This window comes from Amphibalanus amphitrite, unplaced genomic scaffold (genome assembly GCF_019059575.1).
Source record: "Amphibalanus amphitrite isolate SeventyFive unplaced genomic scaffold, NRLGWU_Aamphi_draft 000836F_arrow, whole genome shotgun sequence".
Lineage (NCBI taxonomy): Eukaryota > Metazoa > Arthropoda > Thecostraca > Balanomorpha > Balanidae > Amphibalanus > Amphibalanus amphitrite.
Window position 1 is genome coordinate 146,975 of NW_024882330.1, and position 22,691 is coordinate 169,665.

The window sequence follows — 22,691 nt, forward strand, 5'->3', positions numbered from 1 at the left end:
CCTATATATGCACCAGGGCTGCGGAGTCGGAGTCGGAGTCGGAGTCGGAGTCGGTCGGAGTCGACAGTTGTGACCGGAGTCGGAGTCGGAGTCGGAGTCGATTTTAGAAACCCGAGCCGGAGTCGGAGTCGGAGTCACCGAAAATCTGTTGACTCCGCAGCCCTGCTAGGTCTGCGGAGTCGGAGTCGGGAGTTGGAGTCGGTCGGAGTCGACAATTCTGCCCGGAGTCGGAGTCGGAGTCGGAGCTGGTTTTTGAAAGCCGGAGTCGGAGTCGGAGTCGGAGTCGCCGAAAATCCATCGACTCCGCAGCCCTGAATTATGCACGCTATCCACGGATTGTCATTTTGTCTATGAATCCCAGCACAGCAGGTCGATCTGTAATTGAAATCGTGGACGAGGGAGCAGGCTGGAGCCACCGAAAGTATCACAAGTGCAGCACGACAGAGAGTTGGTGCAGGTAGTTAGTAAAAATGGCACTGCACAAGTGCGCGCCCAACTGTTTGTGTAGCCCGACACCTGTTAAAACTGCGCAGAATGTCGCAATCAAGGACGGCTGAAATCAGTAACTGGTGCAGGAAGAGCATAGAGTCAAACTGCGAAATATGATAAGGGAGTGTTTGAATAGTGGCATGCAGTAACCAAACCTTGCCTCACCTCTCTCGATTCGTTCTTCTCAGGGTAAGCGACAACCAACGGGAAAAGGTTTATGTGAACGTTCAACGTTTGACGTATGGAACGTACTGACAAATGTAATTAGCATGAAACCGCCGATCATGTATTGCGAGTTTATCCTAGTCTCTTTTTACAATACGGTTAGCGGCAAACACACACCTAACTCAGCTTTAATGAAATCAAATGCAGCATGAGCTTCGAAAAGTTTGCGGAATTTGAGACGTTCCCTAACTCCTGAAGATTAGGGGCTAGGGACCCCATGTCACTCCACACAAGTCTCAAAACTAGACACCTATCTAGATAGGCAAGCGAATAAGGTGGCGCATCTTTACAGTTTCAGGCTTTATCGGACACTGAAGTGCGGAAGCATGCTTTGTTGCTCACACCTGGGCATGATCCAGTATTTCAAATACAGCCGAATTTTGTTCAACAAACAAGACGTGTTTCAGCTCTTCGTTTTTAATACTTCGGTGTTGAATATAGTAAAGCATTTACAGATCTGCATACGCCTCCATCCAGAACACCCAGTATTTTGGAGTGTTTTGATCCTAAAATATCCATCAACATTCACTCAAATAATACACATATACACAGCTGAGAGCCCGTTCCCCTTCCTGCCCCTCGCTCGTCCGCCTGCCGACTCACCCCCGAGTCGATATTGACGGCCGCCTGCCAGACGTGCGCAGTCTGATCGCCCGACCCGGTCAGCACCAGGTCGCGGGTCGGGTGGAAGCGGACCGAGTTCACCGAGCCCTCGTGGCCCTGGTACTGCAGTAGACACCGGCCAGAGTCCACAGACCATACGCAGGCCGTGTGGTCTGAGAGAGGGGAGGGACGGTCAGACAACACGTCATGCAGGGTTACACAGGTGGCTTGGCAGGTCACACATGGAAATTTGACAAATCAGGTCACGCAGCATCAGCAAAAACAAGGCAAAATACAAAGTATAATTTTGAAACCTTTCGTACCGCCATCGACCCTCAACTTCAGGACGTAGTTGATTCCTATTCCTACCTCTGACAAGGCGATCCCTCTCCCCGCAGCCTCCAGACATGCGGCACCCTACTCCTTCCCGCTACAGACCTTCAGCATTCCGCTCCTTCCCGTTACAGACCCGAAGAATCCCACTCTTTCCCACTACCCCATGGACCCATCCCCCACACACTGACCTGCGTCTCCTCCTCCCGCTGTTTCCTCCACTGACCTGCTGACGCGGTGCCGACCACATGCTGCCCGGGCCGTCCGGCCGATACCTCCCAGACGCCGTCCTTGTGTCCGCGGTACTCCCGAACCAGGGCACACACCACCGACGCCGCCTTGAAGCTCGACACGATCTTACTGGTCTGCTGCTTCAGCTTGTAGGCCGGCTTCAGCTTCTGCGCCGCGTGCGACATGACTGCCGAGCGAGGGGGGAGAGCGAGTGGTGAGACATGAGAGCCGGTGAGAGCTGTCGCAGCTCGGTTAACCCCGCATAGAAGCTCACACTCACAGACACGACTCTCGGATTCGTCAAGTCATCGTCTACACTGCTGCACTTCAAAGACCGAACTCTGGGTGGATTCTTGGCAGTTGACAAGTTACACAGACATCAAGTCAAGGTAGACCCCGCCGCAGTCAGCCTAAGTTGACCACCGAGATGCAAATGGCGCAGTCTCGAGACACATCTGCGTCCTACTGAGACAGTAGGGAGCAGCAGGGTTGGGTTGCGACACAGGATATAAGGCGATAGGCGTCGAGCACTCACAGAACAAACGGAGTCCGTAGAGAATTGAGAGGACACAGATGGGAACGCGTAAAAACGGATGTGAAAAAAGAGCTTTTGCGGCGAGGGAAAGCTAGAATGATTGTTACTGAGGAATTATCATTTGGTTTGTCCAATTGGGTGACGGTTGTTGGTTAACGCAGCCAGCTTCAATAGCAGAAGAGGAAAGTCGGCTACCGTTTTAGCGAGATTTAGGTCGGATCTGTGGCAAGGGTCTGTCATCGCAATGGTATAACGCCAAGTAACTGTGATAACGACTGGTTCCTAGGGCATAGGTCGGTTATCATGGTTAAGGTCAGTTACCGTGGTACATGACGATGTTGCTTACCATTTAAGGATAAGGTTATTGATCGTGGTACATGGCGATGGTGTTTACCATAGGATAAGGTCATTTACCGTGGTACATGGCCGAGGCTCGGGCAGGAGATAGGTCGGATATGGATGTCATCGGCTCGGAGCTCAAAGATGACGTCACTGGTGGAAAGGAGCGCCGCCGGGTGCCGCCTGGAACGGACGGTGTGTGCCGGTCAGGAAGCTGGAATTAATGACGTCACTGGTGGAAAGGAGCGCCGCCGTGTGCCGCCTGGAACGGACGGTCAGGGAGCTGGAATTAAACCGCGGCGTCAATGATGGAAAGGAGCGCCGCCGGGCCCCGCCTGGAACGGACAGTGTGCGGGTCAGGCAGGATACTGATTCGGATACACAAGGAAGCCCGTTAGGCAGGGTATTGCGTGACCGCACAAACGCAACCCGTCCCACTCAGGGGCCAGGCATACACAGACATGTCTTTGGTTATCAGGCGCATCTACAGTAACGGCCGCCAAATTAATGACAGGGAAATAGCGGCTAGCGCTGAACACGGAAACATTTGGGCTACACGTGGGCAGCTTTATTACCCCAATAAATAACGGCTATTAGCGGGATAGCAGCTGATGAAACTGAATAATTAATTAGGGGAAATGTGTGTACTCGAAGTCAGTAATAGTCACTAATATAAGGATATGGGTAATATAGGCATACCAAAAGGCTAGAAAAGAACTGTAAATGCAGCCAATCTCGAGCAAAAGTAATGAGTCAATAAAAGGGTGCACGCGACGGTGGCACCAGACACCAGGCTAAATGGCAGCGGCGCAAACCTCGAAAATAGAAAAGGACATCTTAGCTTTTTAGGTGTACTTCAAGAGACTCCTAGCACACGCGCTATTTAGTTAGCCCGATATGTCAATCCCTCATCCCTGATCACGTCTGGCGCCCCCGGCCGCTCACGACAGCTGCGCCGTCCGGCGTCACACTCACGCTTCTGTTTGCTCTTGACGGCTCCGTCCGTGTCATCACACCGGTCTCCTGTCTCGCGGTCCGGCTTCTCCTGTAGCAGCTCCAGCTCCTTGTGCACTGTGGACGACCGTGGGGGTCAGGTGGATGGAATAGGTGGACAACTGAGGTGGACAGTAGGCTGTGTGGATCGTCATGTGGACAGTACGTGGCCAGTGTGGTGTGCGGATTGTGAAGAGAGTGGACGAGGTATAATCGGTGTGAAATTTAATAATTAATTTACCTAACGTGTGGACACGTGCAATATTGTGAAAAGATTCAGCATGTGGCTGTAGATCATGTGAATGTTAAAGAGACACGCTGACACCACTCAGTCAGCCACCGTGTATGGACAACTCGGATACACCGCGTGAATCACACACACCGCGTGAACGATGCGTCATACGTATCCATCACATTGCAATGCGTCACGGGGGAAGTGCTCCGGCACGGAGGGCCGATCGGCGAGGGAGGGCACAGACGACGGGTATGGTCGGCGGGAGGCGTCACTGATCGGGCTACCGGAACGGAGTGAGCCGTGTCGGCGGGCAGAGAAAGCGGAATACGTTAGTGGTTCGATGAGTCATTTTGTGTAGGCGGGCTGGGCTGCATGAGCCATCAATAAAGAAGTACGAACATCGAGACATTAATGTTTGCAGTTATTGATGATTCTGTACGTGCCAGTTGTACGTACTGATCATTTTACACTCACATTGAAACAGGAATATGGCAATACAAAGTTGGCTTACAAAGAAAAAATCATTTTCCTCCCCTCCCCCCCCCCAAAAAAAAAAAACGAATTAGTGTAGGGAAAAACATTACAATAAAAAAAACTAATTGTCTGTGCCGTAGCGCCGTTGTAGAGCGTTGAACTCCCGTTAGTGAGAGCCCGGGTTCGTTCGAGCCGCTCCGGCGCTCGATATTTGAGACTCCTGACGGTTGGTTGGTGGGAGCAGCCGCAGCCAATTGAAGTCAGTTGAGTGGGACAGGCCGTGTCCGCCTTTGAATGGCATTAAACTTTGGCATCTAAATTATTCCGGTACCCGGAACTACGCGATCGGACGGTAAGGGTCGGGGTCTATGCCACACGGCCACAAGCTCTGCTTAGCGTGGGCTCCGGATCTGTCAATCCGTCCATTCAAACATTCGAGCTCAATTTATTACAAAAAATGAACGTTTCTTTTGCACGGCTTCATGGCGTATGGTTCTGTCAGCGCCGACAAAAGGTTAAGTCTGATTCACAGGTTCGATTGAGCCGCTGGGTGAATTCATCGCCGATGACAGAACTGGACCAGGAAGTGCAACGTGCGCCACCTAGTCGGACACATTTCAATCGCGCTGGTGCAATCATTAACATTATGGAGTGATGAAACTTGACTTACACATGCTTCTGCGGAACGCCAACATAGCTCATCACCATTTATCGGATTATGGATGAGGAATACGTTTTGATTCACTGCCGGACTTGGCTCAAGAAGCTAAACGCCCATTCCCAGAGTGTGAGGCCTGAGGACGCCCGAGGTGCTGACAAGTGGTAATGTTAGCTGTGCTTCATGAAAGCCTGGATCATGAAGCACATCCAGGCTGCCTCTGTATGCGCATGGCTGAAGTTGTATACATACGCGTTACAACTTCAATCATTTATTAACGGTATCCTAATACGCGCCAGTAGATGTAAGGTGTGCACTGTGCAGGTAAAATAATCACACCCTCTCAAGAAGGTCAGTCAGTGTTTTGGAAACAAATTAGTGAACTAGCTAATTTTATCGTTTATCTTCAGTAAATTTACCGTTTAGCCTATTTACCGTTATATCGTAAACGGTACTAAATTTTATCCTGTATCTTTCGATCATCGCATCAACCCTGTACCCTAAATCACCGGCAACATCCGGTAACTAGTAGTTAGAAAAGCAGCCACTTTGCATTCGTAAACAGTAGCACAATCCAAACATAGTTCAATAATAAGTAAGTTCTAGCGCCCGGCGCTGAACTGCAGCTATATTGGGCTGCACGGTCATAACAAATACGGTTTAACACCAGGCACAATGGCCCAGTCCCCTAGCTTTACACTGTTTGTTGCCATAGCAGCTGTGCCAAGTACAATAAAACCGGCTCCATACGGGCAATCACCAGGGTCGTGGAGTCAGCAACAATACACAAAGGCTCCCTGTGGGCTCCCGGCCACCGGCAGAGCCGAGGAAAGGCAGAAACCAACGGAGGAAGGGCAAATCCGGAAGAAACCTGGATAAAGCTGGAGAAAACGTATTAGATTGGGATTAAAACTATTGACTGAACGCATCAGCACACACCAGAGTCCAGAGAGCTGTTTAACAAACATGAATATTGGGTTATTATGCAAGCATCAACGACCATCACGGGTTTGTGTCAATCTCCGTACTTACATGCTGCATTTTCTGAGCAAACCGCTTCGAATTCCTTCTCAATTTGGAAAAATAGATCGTTGAGGCGAGATCTGAAAAGGAAACATTCGTTAAAGGTCGTCCTAAAGGCAGCAAAAGACCACGAATGGATTGCATTTGCACACAATCAAATAACACACTGGCGGCCGGTGCAAAAAAAAAGATTAGACCCTATTGGGCAGCGTCCCTTCGGAATCCTCTAAGCGAGAAGTTCGTATTACTGACGTCAAGTGCCGCACTTTCGACGCCATCTCACAACGACCACAGAACCAAGTGGCCGAAACGTTGTTACTAACACCACATAGAACGAGACCGAAAGTCAAACAACTAGCATCCGTAATGTTGATCTAATAGCACATACCTACAGATAAACGATAAGCATTCTAATGGATCGTATTTGCAGATAAATGCTAGTTTTCGGGACGGGCAGGCACCGTACCCGAACACTCATTTATCGGACGCTCTAGCTCCGAGGATTGACCTCGTGACGTCAGGCGCGCGACCGCGGCGGCCGGGACGAGGCCGGAGGCTCTTTCGCTCACTGGACGGCGCGCCGAGCGGACGCGACCAGCATCCCACCCCCACCCCGACTGCCACCTGTGTATACTGTATATAATGTATAGCGCGATGCTGTAAATGTACGTTATGCCATGTTTTATGAAGACTGCATCTGTATATAGTATGCAGTCCCATGCGGGTACGCTCGTCTGCATACGTTTCAGCGATTTCAGAGTTATCTGTCATTTGCTGAAAATGGATTCCTGTTTGGTCCGTCATTTTCGGAAGGTATTCGCCAAGGCATAGTGTTTCTGGGCGGGTCACCTCACAAAGGCTGGCTTTGTGACTGACCATTGTGTTGCCTCATGCCTGACGAATACAATCCCTGAACACGCGCCAGCCTTTTCCTCGGGAGCGAGACGGCGGATAAATGGTAGCTAATGCACAGAGGGCAGTTTCAGCCACTTAGCTGTACTTGAAAGATAGCGTCAGCACATCGCATTCAATGGCCATGAACTAATGCACCAAACTGTGGTCGAGCACATCTTGACTTGTCTGGTCAAGTAGCGCCCACTGCATCATGTCACATCTAGAACGACCCCTTTCATATTTATGCAACATATTACGTCCCCCCCCCCCCCACACACACACACAAACCAATGCATATCTTTAGAGGAGAGGCCCGGTCGACCGACCGACTCTTAACATTTCACAAACAAATCTCCATGATTCAATTCACTCCTGTCCACTCCTTTCCCCCGCTACCGCCTATTGCCACCCTCTCCCCGGCAGCCCCCTCCCTCCCTCAGTGTGGCCAAATTGGTTTAGCGTTAGGGGGGCGATGTATAAAAAAGTCGTATGAGGATGTCTCTTTATTTAAAAAACTCGTCCTCAACCTCATTTTAAGTGCAGTTTTTACAGGTAATGTGGAAAAAACTATACCTGACGTCAAGTTCTGGTGAAAAGTACAAAAAAAAACTTCAAATGTTGTCATTAAAGATGTAAAAAAACATTACAAGCGCGGCAGTACGAGTAGGACGGTGCAAATCGTACATTGGAACTTTTTTAGTCTTTATTCCTACACCATAATAGGTATGCTTTCACGACAAAAACGTCGTGATGATGTAATTTTAAAATTTCTGAGGATGTTATTATACTTTTCATTGGGGGTGACTTTCCCCGCAACATCACCAATTTGGCCACACTGCCCTCCCTCTCCCCGGGAGCGCACTCTCACCTGAGTCGAAGCGGCAGCGGCGACGGCTCCTGATCGGCATCAGCGCGTCCGTGGCTGCCGCTCACCGCCGGCTGCTCGGGCTCGTGGTGGCGCATGCGCGGCATCGAGATCTTGAGCGAGCGCGGCGTCTTGGAGGCGGCCGGCGCGGCGGCGTGGGGCAGGTCCAGCGGCATGGCGCCGCCCGACAGCAGCTCTGCCGGCTCACAGCTGGAAACAGGGAAAGAACAGTCATAACAGCTCTGCTGGGGGAGACGGGCACATAGCGCCGGCAGAGAGCAGCTCTGCCGGCTCACAGCCAAGGGAGAGGGGGCCACAGTTATAATTAGCAGCTCTGCCGGCTCACCGCTGGGGGAGACAGGGGGAACAGACGGTTACATGGCGCCGACAGCGAGCAGCTCGGCCGGCTCACAGCGGGAAAGCGGGAGAGGGGTCACAGTTGTAAGTAGCAGCTCTGGCAGCTCACAGCTGAGGGAAGACACAGAGAAACAAAAACAGATAGTCAAACTGCACTCCCTGCAAGCAGCTCTGCTGCAGCATAGCTGAGAAAGACACAACAAAAATAGATGGTAACAGCAACTCCACTGGCTGAATGGCTTGGGAAGACAGACAGAGCAAATGGTCACATAATAGTCTCTGCGAACAGCAGTCAGCTGGCAGATGGTCACATGGTGCTCCCCACTACCGGCTTAGCAGGTTTACATCTGGGGAGACACAGCACATTCTCACATGGTGCTAGAGGCGGTGAGATGAGGACGAGTTGGGACGTTTGGCATCCCCCCCCCCCCGAGACTGCTCACTGCTCAGTGCTCAACTACCAAGAGCTAATGAGAGCAGGGAATTAACTGAAGGCAGCATGAACAGGGACGGAAGGGACTGATCTATGTGGAGTGAGCATGAGTGAGTTGTGACTGTAAAGGCACCCATGTGAACAATAGTCACTGACATGCAGTGAGTGTTCAATCTGGCAGTGCAAGCTTTGGTTCAGCAAATGCTAAATTAGGTAGGTACTTTGATTTGGAATTGAAACCAGAATTACAGAACACATGTTGTGTCTGTAGGGATTGGAGATTGGGAGATGGAGTTAGTGAAACTTCCAGCAGGATCATGAATGGGTACACATATTAATCAGATATAACGATGATGATATCATCCATTCTTTTTAGTCATTGTGTTTCTCCCATAAATATGGGCATCATGACAAATTATATGACCTTAGAATTATAATCATTTATAACACCTTACCTATCTATTAAACATTATTTAGATTTGGCACTATGCCAAGGCCATACCCAAAAACAAACAAAACACCTTATTTTATAATAGGTAGCTGGTGGCCACTATCTATTTTTCCTCCTGGCCATAGGAATTTCTATTTGTTATGCATAAATTAACTACATGCCACCAAACAAAATGCCTATTGCATACCAGCTATTTCCAAAATCTTATCAACCTAACTCACCAATCGATTTCACTATGGAAATATCTGATTTTAGGCATCCTGGCAAAACACAGAAGACAAAGGAAAAATTTAAAGCAGGGGACAAGACAAAAGCTTCAACTAAGAACATCTGTACCTATATGACTAGTCCTGAGAAATAAGTGTAAAACACAAAAGTAGCTCAACTTATTTAATGGATCATCAATGCCCTTGAGAATGAGATGAATGCCCTTTGATCAAGTTTTCATTAAATCACAGAGCAGTCAGTGGCATTCACTGTGGGGTAAAAGATAAGCTGCGACAAGTTATGTGAAATTCACATAGTGTCAGCTTTGGACAAATGAACAGATTTATCAAGTCTTTATTGACAAACAGTCTCCATAACAGTCTATATTAAGTTGTGGTACCTACATCAAACATCAGTGAAGTTCTTCACAAGTTCAACCAATCTGTTACGCCTCACAAAAAACGTAAGTGAATGAGCATTACACAGCAAAGCCTGCGAGTCAAATGGGAACAAGAGTTTCATGAAGGTGTCACAAAAATAAATATACAAACAGCATACATCCCACAACCGACAGTACCGCATAAGGCAGCTTTTGATAAGTCTACCTTACTGACACCCATATTATATCAATATGTTAAATGTGAAACACATCATGGATCAGGAATTCACACATCAACATCACCCGAGTGTGAATATTAGTAAGCTTTAACCTATTGTTAAACCTATTAATGATTAAAAATGCCAATATCGCCACTTGATCTTGCAATATAATTTTAACATCACTCCACAGTGGCAGTAGTAAATCTTGTCAATATTCTACCTTTAAGATGTTGCAAGTATTATTGGTTTCTTGTACTTCACCCACTCAAGTGTTCCAGTTCTTTCACTTTCCGTTTTTACCTATCCTTATTTTTCAAAGTGCCACAACATTGTGGTGTGATAACAATAACAATAATGGAAAAAGTAACCCTACAGGTGATTCCAAAATAGGCCCAACATCCAATTCCTTTCAGACTTTTGATGTTGTGCTTTATAATGAAAATGCAGCCCATAAGAAAACTTGAAAAACCAACACCAAATCGGCACCACACTCTCTCGCCATTCTTTGTTCAAACATAGGGTAGCTGCAGTCAGTAAATGCACTGCTACACCCTGACAGTTAACTTACCTTTTGAAAATTGCAGTTAGAAGTGGTCAAATGACTGACACGTATGTTCTAAATTACCTAATAATCCACCCTCCCACTGACTCATCGCTTCAACAACTTCCTTTTCTCGTTGCCCAGTGAACCAAAACAAACCCCGTGACAAAAAATGACGCATAAGCGGACCAATTTCGCCTCACGACAGTGCTAGCATTTCAGACTCGGCTACCATATTCAGTAGGGGGATTTAGATGGATGAAGAAACAAAGTAATCTTGGAAGGAACGCCTGACACGCGAAATCAAGGCCCTAAAACATACGCGAAATGCAAACAGCTCGCGCAGGATATTTGGAAAATGTTAGCCAGACTTCACGAATTCTACGATCATATGCGCAACTCAGGCAGGCGTGTAGTTACAAAGATTATTTGATTGAGCCGAAGTCATTCTGAGTGATGATGCAGCCGCAGAACTCAACAGAGCCCCAGCGGACAAGAGCTGTGATCGGCTAACGGCTTTCAGCATCGGGCATTGTTTTGTTATCATTTCAGCAATTATCTGTCGTGGTTTTATAATGCTTGAAATTGTAAGTAGGTCCATTAGCGTCGCTACGGGGGGGCAAGCGGGGCAGCTTGCCCCCCAACCTCGGACCGGGCACCCCCTGAGATCGATACAGATCCGATGAGATTTTGGAGTCGGGAAAAAATGGGGGTACCTTTCTGAGAATGCGTGTGAGGTCAGACTCGTTCAAGCCAGAGTGGGAGTCGCAGTCGCCAACATCTTCAAGACGCCGACTCCAGACTCGGAAATGTCAATACTGTGATTCTCATTCCATGTTCCTAGTTGGCTCTTTATTACATTTTATAGCTGATTTTCATAAGTTTTGAAGTGCTGATACATAATTTGCGTTCAAAGCGTGACACTTAACCCGCGCCCGGCTGGGGGTCCTGGATTTCCACGCCCTGCTGGGGGGGGTGTTTGAACACCCCCCCTTGTAACTCGGCTCCTGGGCCACGTAGCGATACGCGGAAGGCGGCGTTCGAAAGAGCGTCAAAAATAATGACGAAATCACTTCGGTCAATTTTTTGGTCAGGTCAAAGGTCAGGTCACCAGAGGTCATTGAAGGCAAAATTTCGCCGATTTCCAGGTCGATTGTCGAAAATTTCCAAGAAGCCAACGCATAACTCGAGAACCAATAGAGCTACAGCGCCGCGGAAAAGCGCATTCGATAGCCCTATTAAAGCCCTTTCTGAGTAATTCTCTCAGATTTGACCTAACGTCAACGGTTTTGCCTGCAGGGGGCAAAAACTGCAAAAATAGCTGATTTTTTCGGAAACAGTTTTTCTGCAATAACTTTTGACCCAAGCCTTGTACGAGCTTACTTTTACCGGCATTGTGTTCCTCTCGTCAAGACGCATCGAATGAACTATAAGTTGACCTTGAAAGGTCAACTTGAAAATTTGACCTCAGGTCAAGGTCATGACCTGACCGGAAAGGGTCATGTTGCATATCAGTCGATCCGTATCGTCAAGCTGAACACATCTAGGGCGTTTTCATCGCTCTAGCATGCCTCTATCAAAAGTTATTTGCGAAAAACTGTTAGATACCATTCGTGACCTAAGATGACCTCAGGGCATAAAAAAGGGTCACGGACACCATTTTCATGTTCAGTGTGTCTAAACTACTTGTAATTCGGTGTTTGGGAGTGTTTATAATGTCTTTTGTCCAAAAGAGGCGCATTTCAATTTTCTCCCATTGACTTATAATGGGGAGGTCGCAAAATTGACCTGACCTTAGGTCATCGATATCAAAATTCTGAGATATACATTTTGTACATGCTATTGCTCTTGGCAATCGCTGAAAGTTTCAAAGCGATCGGTCACTCGGTGTAGCTATGACAGACATTGAAACTTTTTATGAGGTGAGGTCACTTCAAGTGACCTGGTGACCTGACCTTGAATGACCTTGGTCTGAAATTTTCACAACATGTGTAGAATTGATGTATAATAAGGTGTACCAAAAACGGCGGCGCTCCGCGCCGCCGTTTTTGAGATATTTGCGAAAAACCACAAGGGGGGGGTGTTCAAACACCCCCCCCCAGCAGGGCGCGGGTTAATCTTCGGGCCTTTCTCAACTCTCGTCAAATGTCTGCGACAGACTCAAGTACCGTTCAAGTGCCACAGGGCTCATGACTGCTCGCTTTTCACAGGCTCCGAAGGAGCTCCACTGAGCTCTAAGAAGCCTTCAGAGGGCCCAAACCGGCCTCTGAGAGTCCCACTGGTGTTCATATTCTCTGAGGGCCCATACAGGGATCTTTGAGGACCTTACACATGCGTAGACCTCTGAAGGGCCACACGAATTCTTGAGGATACTTTCGAAAATTTCTGAGAACCTTAGGCCTCTGATAGCTCAGCCGAGCTTTTGAGGCGACAGATTTTGCTGAGCCCAAGCTGGTAGCTTAGGGGTGACGACCCAGGGTCGTGACCCCTAAGGGTCCCAGCACATCCCCAGTAAGGGACCTCTGAGGGTCCCAGCACATGTTTCTTATGTCCCTATGTAGGGTCCTTAGGGATTCGATGCAAACCTCCAGGGTTCACACTGCTATCTGAGGGCTCCCTGCTCACCCTGGGCCTGGTATCTTAGCGCCCCCGCCGCCCACACTGGCTTCTGAAGGTCCCACCTTGGGCTCGAAAAGCCCTAAAGCACCACATACACGTAACTATTTGGGGTAACCAACGCCGATCTTCAGAATCCTAAGCAGGCTTCTGAGAGCCCACACTAACCCTGAGTGGCCTAAAATGGCCTAGAAGTCCCAAGCCTATCGCTAAGGAATCCCTTGCCGCTATGCCGTGCGAAATTTTAGTTCCGTTAAACATCTTTTCTTCGCGTTTGCAGCGCTTCCCTACACACGAAAAACGAGAAACTTTTTGTTCACACTCTCGTGTGAACAAAACACCTCCTCTCACTGGAGCAAAGATGAACTACTTCCGATTCACACTTCCGACATTCACTCTCCGCCGAGAGCCCAAGTTAGCTTCAATCGGCGGCTGGGATAAGCCCTGTGCATTTCACGTAGAACCTCTGCATCTATGCGTGAATGAAGGTTTCAGCAAGGTGATTCGATTAAATTGAGCGTTTTTAACCTTTTTTCTGGATGATGATCATGAGCGACGAGCGTCCGCACAGGGGCTCTCTAGAGTGCGTCGGCAATCGCAGCCATTGTGATTCTACCGGTGGTTTTTTTTGTCCAAAAATTTAAATTTGTTGAATTTTCTGTAAAAAATGGCATGTCATAGCTACAAGGAAAACCTTGTCACCATCGTATTCCTCGGACCATTGCGCGTCGAATGATTTGTAGAATGAATGAGTAACGACTGGAGGAAGGCAAGATTTAACACAAAAGTTGATTTTGCCCCCCAACCGAAAATCTCTGGCGACGCCTATGAAGTAGGTAATAGGTATGTTGCTACCCAAAAACCATCATCGGTCCTCACGGGTGGAGAATGTTTGAAAAAGTTACCCCGGCCGGCGACCGAAAGTCAGAAAGACGATGATGCTCAAATATTTGTCAGCCGTTATCAACAAACCCCTATTCTGCGGCATAGAATAATGGATGTCTGCCGTTTGTACGTTTTTAGGGAAAACTGCTGCACGCAGGTGCGGAAGATTTCGTAATTGTAACAATTTTGCAACACGCCTTTAAATTTCGGACGCATGTCACCTAGTGCTAGGTCAGGTCATCAGGTCAAATTTGCTGGATGATCGTGCTAAAAATGCCATCATGCCCTTTGCAAAGCTTATTCCGTGGAACTTGCAACCTTCCCACACAAAACAAAATGTCAAATTTGACCGTTTTTGACCCTCTTATTGATTTGAGCTCGCACCTGAAATAGTTATTATTCGCGACCGACCTTAAACGAGTAATCGAATGTTTTGTTTGCAATGTTTAAGCTCCGTTATGTTCATGAACTGTGAGAAAAGTTGTCGAAGAACGCTAAAATCAGAGAAATTTGGCTTTTGATGATCTATGGTGATTTTATTATTGAGCTTGCCTAAAACATGACCAGATTTCTCTGATCACGTTTGTCGCTCTTTCAAACGTCGTTCCGCTTCTCGCCTCGTAGCCCAGTAGCCGAGTTAGATGGAGCGTGAAAAGCCCACCTCTCGACTCAACGTGTTACGATAAGGCCACCACCCTGGCGCGGGTTAAGTTGGGGGAGCCTTGAGCCCCACCCAGCAGCTCGTCCTTCTATCTCACTGATATTACCCTCGTCCTGTCTTGTGATGTTATTACATACAGTGCCATCATCTTACGATAACGGCCCTTAAATATAATTTACTTCTGTTTGATTAAACATGTCGGGCTCCGCGATGAAAAGACTTAAAAACATAGAAGCTCCAAAATGAAAATAAAGTAAATTTTCAAGAACTTTTCAAGGTAGATAAGAATAATGAAAGACGCTTTTATAGATGGCAGTTTTTTTCGTATGGAGACAGCTTTTAGGATTTACAAAAGTGGAAAAAGTTACCCCGGCCGCGCCGGGGTCGGCTGAAAGTTACCCCGGCCATGGCCGGAGTGGCCGGGGCAGGTTCTCCACCCATGTCGGTCCTGATGAATCAGTACCTACCTATCGGTAAAACCCGTCGAAGGAATGCGTTTGGTTTGGGGGGGGGGGACTTGAAGAGCGGATTGACTCGCTCCCCCCCCCCCCCCCACACACACACACACCATGACGGTATTGTCGGCTTCTATCCTCATCAGAGTTACGTTGCTTCTTTTTACGTTACGTTCGCTCGTACCGCGCTGACAGTGAACACATCACATGATGCAGCACTGACTGGTCAATGGCCATTGGCCACCGATACCGAGTAACGACATAAACCTCACTCCCTTTGTGTTCTGGTAAGTTTTACCACTAAGCCTTTCACCGCTCAATGCCGCCTCACTTTTTCCATTGGTTGCATTAGCAGCGACGAGCGCTATAAACGCGACAGCGAGTATATGCACGGCCAAGCGCTCGAGAAACCCAGTCATTAGTAAAACGGTAGCCGGTGGGTTTCCTACCTATAGCGCACTGGGTGCGCTGAATGACCGGATAGAAATGTGTTCTTGACATGAAACGCCGACTACGATCGAACTTTCTTTCAGGTTCCCGGAATCCAGCTCCCCATTCGGGCTACGAGGCATGAATGATGTTTGGTGGTTAGGGTCAACTGTTACCTATACAACTTCGGAAGATCGGGTCAACTGCAGTTACTGCACGGGTGGGTCGTGTCGTAGGTACTACGGGTCGGCCAACTGCAGCCAGCAGCATAGGCGGTGGAACGGGGAGGGCACCGGGGCACCGCGTCCCCCTTTGATTTTGGCATTTTAACATTAGGCCTATGGACGTTGCATGGAAATAATGGGACCAAAAGTCGGCAGTGCCCCCCCCCCCCTAATTGAAGGTGTTCCGCCGCTACTGAACTGCAGTATCGCGGCTGGTCAACTGCAGCAGCACTGGGTCGGTCAACTGCAGTGCCACGGGTCGGTCAACTGCAGTGCCGCGGGTCGGTCAACTGCAGTGCCACGGGTCGGTCAACTGCAGTACCGCGGCTGGTCAACTGTAGCAGCACTGGTCACTGGGTCGGTCAACTGCAGTAGGTATAAGTAGTAGAACCCTTTACAGTTAGAGTAGGTTAGAGGGCCTTCGGCCTTGGTAGAACCAGGGGTCGGTTAACTGCAGCCAACACTAAATCTCAATCTCAGGACGCATTGAATCATCTCAAGGTCGGCCTGAGATCCTTACACTAAAGGTAATTTAATAAACCATGACTGAGATTTGCTAGCAGCAGATATAGGCTACAGAATGGTGCTGACAAAGGTAGTTACCGTAAACTAAGCGGTGAACGATGAGCTATATAAACGTCGTGGATTCGGTTTTCTATAGTCGCTATATGAACAATGATGACCTAGAGTCGCAGTGTAGGACGGTATTCGCCTTCTACCGAATTCTACAGATACCTAACATTCGCCTTAGGTACATAAACGGCGGCGACCTAAAGTCGCCGTGAGCGGTGGTGACTTTCTATGCCTAGGCAATCGTCATTAGTTTGGCCTCTATACCTATAATCACCGTGAACGGTGAATGGTGCTTAACTAAGTCGACGTGAACGATGATTGTCTTTATTTTTCCTACATGCCGGGGTATGTCTTAAGCACAGCACGAGCCGGGCAGTAAAACTATGACCAAGAAACTGTCGGTGTCAAAATGCCATGTTATTTGATAGGCCGGGCAGGAAACAAAAGGAAACAAAAAAACAAAACTTTTGTTTACAGGAAACAAAAGTTTACTGCCCGGGTTTACTGCCCAGGGCAATGACCTCCAAACTACAGTTTATCGCATTAGCCCAGAGGTATAATTGACATGGAATTATAATTGACATCATTATTGCATGATATTTGCCACGTAAAATTAGAAAACTAACATTTTTTGGTAAAAAAGTATCTGCTCTGCTTATCAAGGGTTTTGAAATATTTTGTATTTGTTACAAAGCCGAAACTATGTTAAGATATGCGCCCTATCAATCGTAATCCGTTATCGCTTGTTGTCTTATCTTCGTTTGATATGTCGACTGATACCTTGGGCCTAAGTTATTGCGTTATCATTTGACAGTTGTAGTCCTTTCCTCGAAACAAACATGTAAAATATGGAAAATATAATGTATTTCACGAAAGTTTAGCCATGGGCATCAGCAAAGTATGATTACATAAATAAAGAAAAGATTCTTGCAAGAGCACTGGAAAATTCACGTTTAATCACTAGGAATATTATGCCTTCTTCTTGTTCTTTTGTCGTGACAAATCATCCATGCTTTATGTTCCTTGGATATCCAATTGTTGTGCCATTCTGAGGTAATATTTTCAGAGACGAATCCGTTTGAAGTAAGGTATTTTGATGCATTTTCTTGTATGAATTTCCTTCAAAGCTTTATCCACAGCAGTAGCGCAATCATTGTTAGGAAATTATGGACAAAACAATTGTTTAAGTGTCACCAAAACCTGTCAAAACGTTTTAATAGGTGTGCTGCATGTAGAAAAAATATTACTGACCTCAGCCGTACCCCAAGGCGCCGTACCCAAGGCTATATAACGCCGTACCTCAACGAAATTATTTGGAAACTCGGCTTACAAAATTTGACTCCGGCCCTCGTGCTTCGCACTCGGGCCTACGTCAATTTTGCAAACCTCGTTTCCAAATAATTTCGTCGGCCCGGTCAGTAATATATAATCCCGCACCGTATACAGTGTTTGCAATTGCTTCACGTGCAAAAAGAGAAAATTATTAGATGTCGTGCATGTCGTGTAACTGTAAAGTAATCTTGGTGTAGGGTAGCCTGGGGCAAGACGCCCCAGATAATTTATTTTGCTACATAACTTTTGTCCCACATCACCTGGAAGGCCAAATTTGTGCTCAATGCGTTCTTTGGACATTTTACTTTAAATTACACCCCTCAAATTCATTCACTTATGATCGGACTCCCAGCTAGGAAGTGATTTGTGAAGCAACTGCAAATAGGGCGTTTTGCCCCAACCCCAGGGCAAAACGCCCCACGGCCTGGGGCAAGAAGCCCCATACTCTAGATCAAAGATTAAAACATGCTAGTTGACTAAATCTTATATGAGAGGTCCGTTAGACCTTGGGAGGCACGGCACTGAAGTTAGCACCTTCCATCCTATCAGGTGTTCAGCTACGACACTATTGTATGAGCAGTTTTTTCACCTGCCTCAGAAGGCCAAATAATACATTATTGCAATGCAAATGAATGTTAACAAAATACTTCCTTTGCCATCCAGTTGCTGAGAAAAGTACATATAAATGCATAGAAACATGCCGTTCGCCAGCTACCGAACATTAGGAAGTGGGTAGTCCGAACAACACATGAGGTAAAACGCCCCATGGGGCTTTTTGCCCCGCGACCTACTGGGTCGTTTTACCCCATCAAGTAGTTCGGTCAGAGAACAACGCCTTGCACTCCAGGAAGACATAATTTAACACGAACCAACCCGGCATTATAAGCGTTAGACAATAGTCGTTCAAAATACATAAAAGTCGTTAACCTGATGTGGACGATAAAAGAACGCCATGATGCATAATCTGACAACAAAACATAAAAATCACTCCAAAAAACACATTTTTTGCTATATCTCTCTAAAGCGTCATCACAATTTCTTTCCAGTCTGCTCATATAATGATCGTATAGTGCACGTTTTATAGAAGAGAGGATGTTTCCCCAGAACCTTGCCAGTTCCGAGAAACATCGGTGAGGCGTTTTACCTCGGCGGGGCGACTTGCCCCGGTCTACCCTAACTGATATGTTAAACGTCTAGACGATTGACAAACAGACGATTGACGTCTCGTAGATATTTCGTCTAGTCTGAAATATGTCGTAGTTTTCAAATAAAATGTATTTTTTACCTTTAAGCGCCCGAAAGATATCAGCGGTTCGGGATAAAATAATTAAACCGCTCGTAGGTAAAAAAAAACTTTTAAACGTCTCGCCTATCGGCTCGACGTTTAAAAAATTTGTTCTACCTACTCGCGGATTAATATACCAGTAAAACGCCTTTTGGGCGAAGAACGAGCGAGCGAGATAGTGAGCCCTGCACGTGCAGAAGGGCGAGAGGGTACTTCCAACGGGCTTGTGCAAAGCACCCTTCTAACCGGTCGCTAGCGGTGTACCAAATTTGAACGCAATCGGCCCAGCCGTTCAAGAGATCTGGAAGCGGCATTCTGCACGTGCGCACGTGCAAACGGGGTCCAAAATGACTTTTGCACGGCACCCTACTAACCGGTCCCCAACCGTGTACCAAATTTGAGCGCAATCGGCCCAGCCGTTCTCGAGATCTGGAAACGCCCCCTGCACGTGCGCACGTGCAGTAGCACCCTAACCGCAACACATGGGAATGCATTGCCTGGTGGGTGCCTACCTGTATGTCAAGTTTCAGCGAAATCGCCCCAGTAATTACCGAGTTACTGAAATGGGAACAAATTTGGCACCTCTTATTGTTGTATTTTGCACGTGCAGTGGGGGTCACTCACATAGATGAAGAGTATCCGACCTTTGGAATGGTAGAAGGGATGCAGCTACCCTATAAAAATGACCGCAAGACAATCGCTCAAGCCGCTGCTGAGATATGGGCCTCTCAAAATCATTACTTTTGCAAAACTGCTTGAACACCCTTGACTTTTCACGTGGCACGTGCCACGGCGGTCACTGAGATGTATCAAAAGTAGTCAATTACGGGGTCGAAGGGATGGGGCTATCCAGCAAAAAAGACCGCAGGCCATTCGGTCCAGCAGTTGCTGAGATATAAGCCTCTCAAAAGCGTTACAGGCCGGGCCGGGCCGGGCCGGGCCGCTCATACTGAGATTTTTCCCTTATATTGAAAAGACTTCGCTTCGCTCGCTGCGCTCGCTCGCTCGTAATAATAATATATAGTCGCCGTGAGCGTTGATGACCGTCTATAGTCCTGTGAACGACGATGACCTTCTGAGTCACTGTGAACGGTGGTATTGATGACATTCGAGTAAAGTCCCTGTGAACGGCAATAGCATTCTATATGTAATCATCATCATCATCATCATCAATTGTATTACGTCTAGAGACAAGACAAGCATGGGCATAACAAACATACACAATGCACACAAGACATACGCCAGAAAACATATGCACAATCATACCTACACCAAAACAGAGGCATACCAAAAACAACATAACACTATCATATGGGTGGCGCTAATATCATTTGTATTAGTGCCCATGCCTCCCCAGTGTTCTGAGCCAGGAGCCAACTGAGCGAGTCGGTGACTCCACAGGGGGGTCTTGGGGTGTACATGATCTCAGGTGGGATATGACCTCCAGCAACCTGTAGAAGCACACTCATATTGGCCCCACATACGATGAACATAAATCTAACGATAGGCGCGCAGTGTCCCGATGAGGCATCCCCAAGAACAAGAGTGGCCAGGCTGGCAACCAGAATTTGGCGTAGGCGATGATTTTCGCGGAACGCATCACGGAAGCACGCGATGATGGAGCGACGTATAGTCTCCTGCACCTTCGGTATGTGCAGAGCAGCGAGCAAAGCTGTGTGGTGGGCTCTGGATGGCAAACGTAAGGCAGCTTTGACTGTTGCTGCTTGCCAGGACTCGAGACGAGAGATGTCGGCGGGTCCCAGAGGGCACAGAGCACAACCAAATAACAGGGTCGGGGATACTATGGCTCGCCAAAGGAAAGCTTTGTCAGGGCCAGGGAGCTGCGAGCTGAACAAACCCGCTCGGGAGAGACCGAAATAGGCGCCTCGTCCACGGGACACGCGTGCATCTACGTGCACTCGGCCCTGAAGGTTCGGGTGCAGCCAGCCGGTGTGAATAGTCGCTGTGAATGCTGAGTGCTGACGACCTATAGTCGCGTGATAACCTTCCATGGTCGCCGTGAACGGTAATGGCCTATAGTCGCCGTAAATTGTGATACCTAGTCGTCGTGAACTGTCAACTGTGCAGATAACCTCAACCGTCACGGACGGTGACCATTTTCTGCAATAATCGCCGTGAATCCGTGACCTTCATGATCGGGACAAATGTGACTATGTATGTCCTTTTCAGTTGCCGTGAACGGTGAATATGGTGGCATTCAGTCGCCGTGAACCGTCATAGTCCTTTACACCCCGAGCCGTCTTGAATAAGATGACTTTTAAGTCATGATTTTATGCCTATTGCTGACTTTGGGTCTGTTCCAGTCGCACTTCCGAACACCTCTAAACTCCTCCAAGAGCAAGATAGAGGAGGTTGGAGCAGGGTCCTCCTTGGCTTTGTAGGGCTAGCTAGCTGCCACTGGAACAGGGAAGCAATCTTGGAGGAGTTTAGAGGTGTTAACTGTTAGGAAGTGCGACTGGAACAGACCCTCTGTCTCTCCGTTGGACCTCCCGTCGGCCAGTTTGGTAAAAAAGGTGTGTTTTCTAAGTAACCCCAACTGGTAATCTATAGTCACTATGAACGGCGGTAGTTCTCGATCAGTCAGTGAACTGTCCTTCAGCATCAACTGCAGTCGATGTCAAACTTCGGTATGACATATCGCCGGATTCGCGGTGCAGTCGCCGGCACGCAACAGGTAACGGCTTCGCGACCTCGACACCCGGCAGCACATGCTCCCCTAAACGGGACCGAACCGAGGAAGGCCAGCCGCTTACATCGATATCCGGAGACGCTTCAATGAACGTCGAACGAATATGGCCACTGAGCGCACCCGTACCTTATTAATTCTCGGGTGCATGCATCCTGAACAGGCGACCTTCAGGTCAAGTGGGAGCAGGTGAACGTAAAAAGTCCACTTCAGAACTACTTGAAAAGCGCGATTCAGAGATTAGGTATTGCTCCCGCGGCCGAGCCGATGCGTTGCAACTTGCAGATATAGTGCGCAATGCGCATTTTATATCGCGGAGGGACTCGCCGCCCGTATTGGCATGCGTCGTGCACACCGTTTGCTTTAGTTTCAACTTTCAGCTATCGGGCTGGTAATTCGATACGAGCGAGGACTATCACGGGTGTATGTATGTATGTATAGGCTACTGCACTAGTGCACTGGTGTGCGACAAACAGATGTGTTGGCTGAGTGTGCACGTCGGAACAAAACACCAGCCTGCTATCTGTAGTAGAGACGGAGCCTTCAACTACTGCTTATGGATGCCATCCATTCGAGCAATGGTTATCTCGTGAATGAGCGACGGCTAACCAGTTGATCCGGAAAGGATCCGGGGACTCATCACTAACTGATCTGCGTCGGGGGACCATGAAATGGAGAATCCGAGGCGTTCCGCTTCGAGCATAACTCAACAACTCAGGTATGTGTTGCAATGTTGCAATATTGCATGTTGCGATGACAAAAACGCAGGACACGTGGAGTAACGTCAGCTCACGCTATGCACACCAACCGACAGAAAGATGCGACGAAGGAGAAAAATGCCTAGTTCCCGCTAGACGGATAATATGGCAGGTGAATCGTCAATCGTCACAGTCAGGATGGCTAGTGGCTACGTTTGACCATATATGGTTTTACCACACATGGCACACGGGCTGGCGAATCCAGGGCGAAACTGAAACGTCAATGGAAACCCGGATAAAGTGCGACTGCGTTATGGCATGTGTTTATATTGATATTTGG

The 22,691-nt window shown here is 48.0% G+C and overlaps 1 protein-coding gene across 4 annotated transcripts in view; it reads right to left on the bottom strand.

Moving 5' to 3' along the window:
* LOC122366879 (WD repeat-containing protein 37-like) overlaps positions 1-22,691 on the bottom strand; it is a 30,521-nt gene that overhangs the window by 5,995 nt on the left and 1,835 nt on the right. The window contains exons 1-7 of one of the 4 annotated variants that reach the window (XM_043339522.1): positions 10,514-10,671; positions 7,901-8,107; positions 6,148-6,218; positions 3,731-3,826; positions 2,831-2,938; positions 1,877-2,068; positions 1,318-1,490 (exon numbers count right to left, since the gene is read on the bottom strand). In XM_043339522.1, the coding sequence (XP_043195457.1) occupies positions 1,318-1,490; positions 1,877-2,068; positions 2,831-2,938; positions 3,731-3,826; positions 6,148-6,218; positions 7,901-8,073 (813 nt within the window). In that variant the 5' untranslated portion in view covers positions 8,074-8,107; positions 10,514-10,671. Of the gene's footprint in view, positions 1-1,317; positions 1,491-1,876; positions 2,069-2,830; positions 2,939-3,730; positions 3,827-6,147; positions 6,219-7,900; positions 8,108-10,513; positions 10,672-22,691 lie in introns of those variants that run through there. The other 3 variants (XM_043339521.1, XM_043339524.1, XM_043339523.1) reach the window with 3 other exon arrangements.